The 10870-nt window shown below is 43.1% G+C and overlaps 1 protein-coding gene and 1 long non-coding RNA gene across 4 annotated transcripts in view; both read right to left on the bottom strand.

Annotated features, from left to right (window-relative positions):
• Positions 1–412: 412 nt before the first annotated feature.
• On the bottom strand, positions 413–2494 carry LOC115249157 (uncharacterized). The gene is made up of 2 exons (XR_003887859.1): positions 2336–2494; positions 413–1481 (listed from the first exon to the last, which is right to left on the bottom strand). It is a non-coding gene; the product is annotated as an uncharacterized lncRNA (long non-coding RNA).
• Positions 2495–2822: 328 nt separating this feature from the next.
• LOC105419977 (homeobox protein Hox-C4a) overlaps positions 2823–10870 on the bottom strand; it is a 47709-nt gene continuing 39661 nt past the window's right edge. The window contains exon 4 of one of the 3 annotated variants that reach the window (XM_029833754.1): positions 2823–2962. Coding sequence is in view for 1 of the 3 variants with exons in the window: in XM_011621869.2 (XP_011620171.1) it covers positions 10199–10557 (359 nt within the window). In the remaining 2 variants the exon portion in view is untranslated. Of the gene's footprint in view, positions 2963–9581; positions 10558–10870 lie in introns of those variants that run through there. The other 2 variants (XM_029833755.1, XM_011621869.2) reach the window with 2 other exon arrangements.

Genomic DNA, 10870 nt, shown 5'->3' with positions numbered 1-10870 from the left:
GCCTGTAGGCTACATGGTCGACATGCACCCTGAGAGGAGCTAAACCCCCACATTTTGCGATTGAAAAAGGCACGGACTGGAGAGCAGGAGGCAGGAGATCTTGTCATGGCGCCCATGGGTTCAGAGCTTGTGGTCGAACTGCTGGAAAACCGCCTTGTCTGAGTGATTAATGGCCGGGAACTCAGACGCAGGAGCGAGGGAGAGACTTGTGTGGCAAGACTGTGCAACCTGAATACACAATACTGTAGAGGTTCCAAGCGAATCCAAAGCATTCCTTGATTCGGTTACAGTGAATTTCTCATTTTCATCCTATTTGGTATCTAATCCAGGAACCCTTAATCATAAAATACCGCAATTTAAAATGCCGCTCTAATCAGTGATGAATAGAGTAAACAATGCACGAGAGCTGGAGTTTTCTCCAAAGCATTTATTAAGCATGTACAGAACTTGATATCTCAATTTGTCAAAGGCATTCTGAATCTTTTAAGAGCTTTAACAAAATGAAACATCATCCAAAGTGAGCATTATTCTGCCTGGTATGCAGTTTTTTTTTTTACACAAATGGCCTGCTATTTAAAGTACACAATGAATAAAGATCCCTAATGTGACTAAGAAAATACAACAACCACTCAACGATTATCTAACACAACAGGCGCACACAAAACCCATTTATAGTTGGTACCTCTCATGCATTAAAGAGGCAACAAATGTAACAGTTGCAAAGTTACATCATAATTATTAATAGCTCACATATATGGAGCATGCTGTTTATCTAAGAGGAGAGCAGCAGGTCTGAAGACCCGCAGCCTTCAGCAAGTGTGCCGTGAGAGACATAAGTAATTTTACAGTTAGCTTAATTAAAATGCTTCATGAAAGTGTTCTGGGATCCTCAAAACGGGCGCGTTAATCAGACGTCGTCTTGTCTCTCATAAGGGAGTGAAAGTGGATGTATCATTCAGATTTTGATGAGCACATGAGGGATGACCATTACAAAGCCCGAGGGCCACTTTCAAATGCCAGCGCGGTGATGACTTTCCCCGTCCGGGCTGGAGGTCGATGGACCATTTGCAACGGATGTAAGTGTGCAGCTCAAGTGTGGCGAATGTGAGGAGCGAATGAACCCTGTTAGCATCAGAGCCGAAGAGACGAGAGGGCAGAGTGTGACAGTCTGGGGAGTGCAAAGTTTTAAAGAGACCTGGAAACCTCAGGAAGCCCCCAGGAGAGCTCAGGCAGAGGTGAGAAGGAGACTGCCGGGGTGAACCTGCCGGCTTTCTGCACAGTACTTTTACGCCTTCTTGTATCTCATCCTGTGGTTCTGGAAACAACTCTTCACCTGATAAACAACGAGCTTCCTGCAGCCGTCTCCAGCTTTCGGGGATGACGAAGGTACAGACTAAAGTGGAACTCCTTTTCCAGCCCCAGCAGTTGGGGGACGGTGAAGGCCGTCCTCTCCCTCCTAATGGTGCACGCACCACCGATGACTGCACAAAAAGCAAAAAAAGCAGAAGAGGGGAGCGTTTATAACAAGTGCCACACAAATCTGCCCGTTAGAATAGTTTCAAGTGGTGGTTAGGCCCATGTTAATCCTCCGCCAATCAACCTGAGACAGAGTGAGGCCCTCAGCTCCTCATTCAAGCTTGAAACACAGCACAAGTCTGGCTGTGTTCCACGTCACATGTTCAGGGGAAGTTACCTCCTGAAGAAACAGTCTGGGGGAAACATCTGACGCCACTACAGCTGCCTGACAGGCCACATTAATCAGAGCTGCACATGGAAGCAGACCTGTCAAATCCCCATCTCAGTCACTTAAAAGGTACCTTGGGACCACCTCCGAAAACAACCAGGATTCCATTCGACCTGTGCATGAGCAATAAGCGCCTCCTGCTAATAATGATATGTCACAGGGAGGTTAATGGATAGTTGATAAGACTTGCATGTAATATTGAGAGACTCCTGCTAATATGTTGTTTCTAACATTATTGCATTTATGTCTTTTATAAATAAAAGGATTATAGAGGAAATGGACAAAATAAACAACTGTGCAGTTGTCAGCAAATGTTTGAGTGGACTGCCTGATCGTTAAAATTATTTAAAATCTGTTATTTTATTTCATTTCAAGATGGAACGATTTAACGAAGCTCAAAGCAGCCTCACTGTATCAACGATATTCTCTGCATGTGCAACTGGAAAACAACAACATATGTTTACGTTTGGATCCACAGCCCTCACCTACAATCTGAGCACACTGACAGCAAATTATTTTTCTGCGCTAACAATAATTCGGTTTGTTCCTGTACTGCTTTGTGCTCTGGCTCTATAATAAAGACAGATTTACCAGGTTTGTTTGGAGGCAGGTGTCCGCAGAATCATCCAAGGAAACGTTGCTCCTGAGCAGCAGATGGTGAGGAGCTGTCCGCCCTCGCTGTCCGGTGTCTCATGACAGCGATTCCACAGCTGGGGGCACCGGGGGGTTTCATCCAGGGTCAACGTGGACCTGACATGAGAAGCTGAGGTCAGTTTTAAAAGATGATATTCTGCCTCTTGGCCTGCTCCGTAAACACCAGTTCCTTCTACTCCTGGGAGTAGTTTTGGCACCTCTCCAGAATTCATACCAAAACTACCATGAAGCTGCAGTGGGAGGGAAGACTGCTGGGGATCCACCGACCCAGATCATCAAAACTGGTTTTAATAAAAGCAGGAATCCCTCAACAGTAGTAAAGACTGCCTGCCTAATGTCACAATTAGCACCAATGTTTGAATGCATGCAGGGAAGATCATTTGGAGCGAACATGTGGAGGGTTTGAATAATATTTACCAGAAGGGTGCTTTAGTCACGTGTCGCCATTGTCCAATTGCAGAGCTCTGGAGCAGCAGAGTATTCCGGTGGCAACTTGGGGCGCACGAAGAGGCGTCAGCGGTAATTCTTCTTCAGAAATTCTGAGATCAGCCAGCGCCACATTATCTGTAGGAATAAAAGATAACCGATGTTATGATTATGCGCCAAAAATCAAAATAAAGAAAATGGATAATGAAATAACGAGGGTGTTGATGGAGAATAGAAAGAGACCTCAAATACTGCATCTCTGGCTAGACTTTTTAATTCTGCTAATATTTTAAGTCTCTGACAGGACATCTTTTATTAGAAGGAACCTCGGGCTACAGCGCATCCTGGAGTTTTTGTGGTAGGTTTTTCACTGAGTTCCTGCTGCAGCACAAACGAGTTCGCGAAGAAACTTAATACCTGGCTGTAGATTGTTTATGTTAATCACCCAAAAATAATTTGCGCGCCCAGTGAACTTTTTTTTACCCAATTAAATACAACTATAAATTATTATTCCCATTTCCCCCCATATTTCCTGTTTTAAGCCAACCCTCAATTATTCGGATATTTGCATTGGATATAAAGCACCCAGATTTTATTAGATATTTTATTAGAACTTATGCAGCTTCTCGTTATAAATAGACGGGCTGCCTTTAGAACAAGCGCACATGCCTATAACTGGGCGTCGTGCATGTGGCTTTTAAAGGCGCAATAGGATTCACTGGGAGTGGTCAGACAAAGGCAAATGCCACACAAAGAAGAAGGCTATTACAGGGTTTTGTTTTGGGATTTTTAGTTTTTTTTTAGTTTTTTATTACTAGGGCGATGCAGATTTGTGCAGATTTGCATGAACTGCCGCATGTGTCCCGGTCTGTCTGCGACTTCTATAACGCAGCAGTCAAACGTTGCGGACACCTTCGACCGTAAACGTCCCGCTCGCTGCAGAAGAACAATGACTGTGCGAAGCTCTGCGCATGCAAGTGCACACGCAGAGAGAACGCCAGAGAATCACAGGGAGCAGCGCTTAAATGAACATACCAACTTCAGAACTTAATTTTAAAGAACACATTAAATAATTGGGGGATCATTTGCCGTAAACGCTCCGCGAGGTGTGGTTTAACTGGGTTACACTTCGTAAAAAAAAAAAAAATCTCATAAAACATGATTGCTTAGCGTTGTTAAACAATGCGCGAACGCTTGCCAAGTGGATAAATAGCTAACTAGAATAATAAAACTACCGCGAAATCTTAACGAGTGCCCCCAAAAGTATCTTTAGTTGGGATATTACTCCAGTCTGTGCCAGTATCATTTTAAGTTGAACCAGATTTCACAAATACGCGTTCCTTCTGGTCTTTCCCCACAACAAAGCTGTCCTCTTTACACGTCTCCCCGTGGTGATGGATTATTCACTCAGGGTTGCATAGCTGGGAAGAGGAGGAGCCTTCATCCTCTTTTCGTTTCACCTCTGCTAACACCTTCACCGAGGTTTCACCTGAACGCACAATGGAGTCCTGTTAAAAATATTCAGGCTTCAGGCTTTTCATTATTATTATTATTATTATTATTATTATTATTATTATTATTATTATTAGTAGTAGTAGTAGTAGTAGTAGTAGTAGTAGTAGTAGTAGTAGTAGTAGTAGTAGTAGTAGTATTGTTGTTGTTGTTGTTGTTACTGCTACCACTTTAATAATAGTTATACCAGCTAAAGTGTGTAAAATTAGTCCTTTGCGTTTGTTTTTCTTACCTCACACCCTTGAACACTCTCCGAATTGGAGATAGAATCTGTGATATACTGGCTCAGCAAGACCATAATTTAGCTCCTCCGCGCCTCCACCACAATTCTCCGTGAACTCTGTTTGAACCGCCTCAGCAGTAATAAATCATTTTTCTCTCACACACAAAAGCGCGCCGGTCGCTCTGGGTGTCAACCCTTTTACAATTCCTCCTTACCTTCTGCGCTCTCTCGCCTGATGACACACACAACCGAGGAAACCGTCGATAAACTTTTATTTTTCATACCCACAGCCCACGGAGGGAGACGGGCAAATGCCTCGTAGCGCAGGGGGGGATCCGCTGTGTTTTTATTCTCTTTTCCCACAAATGATACATTTCGTATATTCGATTAGAAAAAACATAATTGTTTTTCAGAGCTCGGTGCATGCACGGATCAGTTAATGTATTTTAGGGGACAGAGCTGGGTAGATAAGAGGAGGCTGAGAGAGGGAGAGCTGGAGAGAAGACGTTAATGGGCAGAGGATGCTGTCGGTTAAAACGGTGCATACAAATGGCGCTGTCTTGGCAGAGCAAGGAGAAGATTTATGGGCGCGGTGCCCTAGATTGCTGTAAACAATGCAGAGTGAAATGAAAGGACTAGAGTTTGCACACTGCGTTTCATAAGTGAGGAAAAGACACACATTGTCAATTTCCTAAACAAATCCTGACTTTTGCATTAACGCGAGCGTCTTAATTCAAAGCCACTCATGGATGAGCCTGTCCAGGCTGCTTTCACTCAGTATCAACCAAATGTGTGACGTCGTCACAAAAATACAAACGAAACAAACAGGGATTTGATGTTTTGGCTTTATCATGTGAGGGAGTGACGTAAAAGCGTCGAGAGTTTTGGGTTTCCTATTGGAGAAAAGTTTTAATTTAGGCCTTTTATTTATTCTATTTTATCATTTGCACATCGCTCACAACAACATCACACCTGTCTAAATTATATATTTAATTATGTAGTTATTTATTATTATTTAATCTATTTTTAATTAATTTAATTTTTCGTACAGATGTTCGTTGTAATTTCTCATTTCTATGAAGATGGCAAAATTAATCTTTTACTATATTTTAGTTCTGCTAAATAAGACCCCCAAATCTTCATCATAGTGTGTTTCAGACCGAGATACATTCAGAAGGTCCATTCTTTGGTGTAAAAAAAACCAACAAAAACATACACACAAAAAAGCAAACAAAGGAGAACAGAGAAAAATCCAATTTTGAAAGACGTTTGTCTCCGTTGTACATAATAGTAATCGCAAGTCTTTGTAGCCCATATTCAGTCAGATTTCCTAATGAAAGTGAATAAATTAATCATAATTTAATCTAGTGGCAGCTTGGGCCCCTGGTGACACCAGCTTGGGGGGGGGGGGGGTTACAGCAATTCCAAAGGTCCTCAATGAAGCAGCAAATAGGCCTCCTGAAAGATTTCATGGCGAGGTGCTGGTATGAAGTGTCAACAGCAAGTCTAGCAGGCCCATCATCTCCAGTCTGATGCGATGCTAAAGTCCAGATTGATAAAAGAGTGTTGATCCAGGCTGCTCTGCTTCAAATGTTTGCCAACACTGGCAGTAAATCACCCTCACATGCCTGACGGGGATTTAAAAATCCAGTTTTATGTAAATCTAACTGACTCACATGCAGAGAGAGGGGAAGAGAGAGGGGGAGCAAGAGAGAGAGAGAGAGAGAGATGTGGGAAATGAAAAGACAGGGTGCATCTGCTCCCTGGTGAAGAGATGGGAGAGGGATTTACAGATTTATGACACACCCACTGCTGGTCAATGCAGAGAGAGCCTCTCTGTCCCTGGAAAATAGCAACGTGACCCCTGTTTCAACTCTGTCTGCATTTATGCAACTGCCATGGCTGTAGTTTAAACACACACACACACACACACACACACACATGCACACCAGCTCTGGATTTATACAGCAAACCACCGAGGTCAAAGGGCAGACTCACCTGAGACAAGACACGAGAGAGAGAGAGAGAAGAGAGGGGGGAAGAGAGGGAGCGCTCACACATGGAGTCCTATAAATCATGCAAACATCATTTGTGTTATGTGTTTGCTCATGTTCAAACATTTTGATGGGTGTTTGCATAAAGTTTTTACCTTCCACGATGGAGAGAAAGGGAGCGAGGGGGGAGGGGGGGAGAGAGCCTGAGGTGCTCATAAATTACAAGTTGAGCCTGCAGCGGTGCAATGGGAGCTCAAAATCGTGTGCGTGATTCAACAGTCTCCAGTCAGGGAAAGACAAACCAGTTAGGTGCGTGTAAGTGTAGAGGAATTTAAACTTCAGATAAACTACGACAATAAAGGCGTATTTCCTCAAGGTGCTGACGTTTAAAGTGGCTGCAGATGGAGGTGAAGTGGTGCATAGTAAATATTCGAATCATGCAACTTTAGAGCTGACTAGAGCTTATTAAAAAAAAGCTCCTTGTCTCTGATATCTTTGCTTGGATTTAAAATTTGACACACTTCGAGGGGAAGATTGTAGGTGAAACGCAAACGTGCTTCCTCCTTCTAAATGTTAGGATATAAAAATCTGTGTTAGTATTTTGAGAAGCTTCCATTGTGTGAAGAAGAGGTCCGGGTGCATTCTTACCAAACTTTAACAACAACAAAAGCAAGATACGATTGATTTATGATTGACAGGCGACACGATCGCTCTGCTTAAGAGCTACTTTAAATCATGTAGTCTGTTTATCTGGGTAATAAATCCAACAGGCGTATTAATTACATTTTACATGAAATTATGTCAGCGACAAAAGCAGGAAAGGAAATCTCTTGAAAGTATGTCTGTGCGCTGTACACAAATCTTCAGTTACAAGAGCTCAGACAAAAAAAGTGACATCTCCACTTCATGTTGCGTAATCTGAGCTACTCCTGAAGCCTGCGCGCGCGCGCGCACGCACACACCGACGTTTGTTTATCGAATATTTTTCCATGAGCAGGGCACACAGGACAGAACCCCAGATAAATTCAGGAAGGCTTCACAACTGTTTGGAATTAAAATAATAACAGGCCTCTAAAAATAAACACACTGTTTGTGTCCCATCGGTGCAGGCGTGACCTGGGGTGCAGCTTTGTCCTCGTCCCAAACCTCAAAAGTTGCTTATTTGCAATAAATTGTATTTTCGATGTGTAGAGGAACTCGGGCTGCTCGGTTATTTAAGTGTGCACAGTTCAACTTTCCACTGGAGACTCCAGCGTGGATTTTGTCAATACGCACAGAAATCATGTGACCTTTTAACTTTTTCTATATTTTACTTATTGTTTCCCAAATGTATCTAATACACATTTTAACGGTTGAGTTTAAAGCGTAAACTCTGCACCCCCTCGCCTCACAGCGTGTAAACGTTTAAGAACGAATTTGGTTTTTCTGGTACAAATCAGTAAAATTTTGCACTCCAGGGCGTCAGGAGAGGAGGGTCCGAGAGTTCAACGCCGTCCTGGGTCACATCGAGCCACAAAGGCAGGATCATATTTAGCAATGCTCCGCCGCAGGCCTCTCTACAGGAGCGGGGCAGAAAAACCCACAATGGAAGCGGAGGCCAATGGGGACCCGTGAGGGCGCACACAGAAGGTACACGTTCTGAGAGCGAGTTGGGTCACTGGGTTGGGGAGGTCGGCCATCCAGGCTGGAATGAGCCTAATGGGACAGAAAATGTGTCCTCGGTGTGAACTCGGCCTTCTCCCACTTCGCCCCCAAACTTCAATAAAGTACCTTTTCACCCTCGCGACATGGAGGCGACAGGGCCGAGAATGGGATCGGAGGGACGCAGCGACGCTGGCGAGCATTAATTTCTCTAATCTGTCCGACAACATAAAGGCTTCTAGATTCATTTTTCAGCGCCGTCTCATCACTATTCTAATGCCTCTCCAAAGCCACATTAAAGAAGAGACGTTTCAGCAGCCATTATCTACGCAAAGGACGCATTTTTCAGTAATTTCATTTAAATGTTTACATTTCAGGAAGCAGGTACTGATGATACCTGGTGCGTAATATTTGCAGTTTGGACAGACTGTCTATTAGAGCTGCTTTCCAGAACATAGCACACGACTTGGAAGATGGATGATGAAGAATGCCTCTTCTTTTTGTGCTGCTCTGCCCCCCACAAGGCGAGGCATTTTATAGGACCTATTCATGTCACCATTTCAATAATCTATCAAATTCTCGCGAGTCTTTGGGCTTAAGTCATGCTTCAACACAAACCCTTCTGCAAAAATCTGCTCAATAAAGGAAAAAAGAAAAATGAACGCATCTGTTTAAACAAGCCAGAGTCGACTCATTTCTTTCAATTCAACCCACTCCTGCAGAGCTACGACAGTGTTGTTCCACCTTCCAGATGACGTTGCACAAAGCGCCCGTTTTTAAAACTCATGTTTGTTTGTTTGTTTTCTTGTACTCTCGCAAGCTTCTGAACACCACTGAGAAAGCTCTGGGTAAATGTGGGCAAAGCGTTCATGCACAAAGCATTTCTCATATTTTTATCCGCGCTGTGGAGCCTGATCCAGTCTGGAGCTGCTTCGCTGTATCGCCGTCAATCACAAGCCAATCTAAAATATTATTTTGAATCCCCTGGTGCAAACTGCTGATACAAAACGAATATCTTCACAGTTGTCCAATCCGTGACACCAATATTCTCTAAATGAGTCGCACGCAGCTCTGCGTTGGAAAAGACTGGGTCTTGTGGGTGGGGGGTGGGGGGTTGTGCATATTCCTAATGTCTCACGTAAACGCCTGTACACTCTTTTTTTTAAATAAAAAGGTCACGCTTTAAATACATGAGGCCAGAACACACAGACGTCAACACACACATACATACACACACACACACACAATGGACGACCCCTAAATAAGCATCAAAAAGGAGCAAACAAAAGGAAATTAGGGACTCTGGGATTCCATCTTGTTTCCGCTGTTTTTTGGTTTTTTGTTGTTTTTTTTTGCCTCAAATGAAGTTCGATCAAACGTGTATAAAACTAGTAGACACGCACTGTTTTATTGACCAATATGTTTAGCACAAGTACACTACACTCTTGTTTATTGCATTTTTACAATAATCTGCTTTTAAACGGTCTAAACACAACATCAACACCACAGAACTAAATTGAAGATGAGAAATCCCGTCTCTGAAATATACGAGGTAATTCACACAATGTCCCAAAAAAACATTTATGTTCAAGACCAACGTTGTGTTCCAGCTTTTTTTTAAATACCAAAAATAACTATTATTATATTGAATTCCTTCCAGTGTTGTTTGAAATAAATAGATTGTGCATTTCATGTTGGGCAGCAGGGCAAAAGAACAGCCCACATAACATTTTAATAAAACGTCTGTTTTTTTTTTACTTCTTTTTTCCCTCCTTCATTCAAAACATGTTTTAATAAAAAAAATTGAACTGACCTTCAAATAAATTAAACCCTGTGTCACGTAGAAATAATTAACCGGTATTCGCAGTAATCCATGCTATATAACATGCATTTTATATAACTTTGGACTCGAAGGAAACCGCACACGTTAGCTACGGAAAACAAAATATATAATTGTTCTATAAATAACCAGTTCGTTTCTACTCCCAACCGTGGATCTTGCTTTTATAACCTGGTAATATCCTCGGCATGCTGTGCTCCAGTGAGTTCGTCGGGGGCCCCAGTGTTAGTGGCCGAGGCAGCGGCGACAGCGCCGGCTGCTGAGCTTGTGTTGGACCCGGAGGAGGAAGACGATCTCACTTTGGTGTTCGGGAGCCTGTGATCCTTTTTCCATTTCATCCTGCGGTTTTGAAACCAGATTTTTATCTGTCGCTCGGAGAGAACCAGGGCGTGGGCGATCTCGATGCGCCTCCGCCGAGTTAAATAGCGGTTATAGTGGAATTCCTTCTCCAATTCTAAGACTTGCTGCCGGGTGTATGCTGTCCTAGACCGCTTGGGTTCCGTCCCATTGTACGCAGAGTTCACTAGAAAAAGGATAAGTGGAGAGAAAGGCAGACAGAGAAGGGAGGAAAGGAGGGGTAAACAAGAATGGCCTCAACTGAGATATGGCTGGAAAGATTTATTGGATATGAATGTTTAGCTGTTTGAGAATTTTAAATGGGAAGTTAAAAACTTCCCCGCGTAATGAGAGGACACTCACATTCAACTATGAGCTAAATTATTAATGCAGATTACAAAGCTCAATTTTTTTCTTATTCATTTCTCTCTCCTCTCTCTCCATCGCGCAATACATAACAGCAGAAGCCACATGGTGATACGGCTGCCCTGAGTATACCT

The sequence above is a fragment of the Takifugu rubripes genome, chromosome 3, assembly GCF_901000725.2.
Source record: "Takifugu rubripes chromosome 3, fTakRub1.2, whole genome shotgun sequence".
NCBI lineage: Eukaryota > Metazoa > Chordata > Actinopteri > Tetraodontiformes > Tetraodontidae > Takifugu > Takifugu rubripes.
The sequence above is the reverse complement of the archived record's forward strand: the minus strand, read 5'-3'. Positions and strand labels throughout refer to the sequence as shown.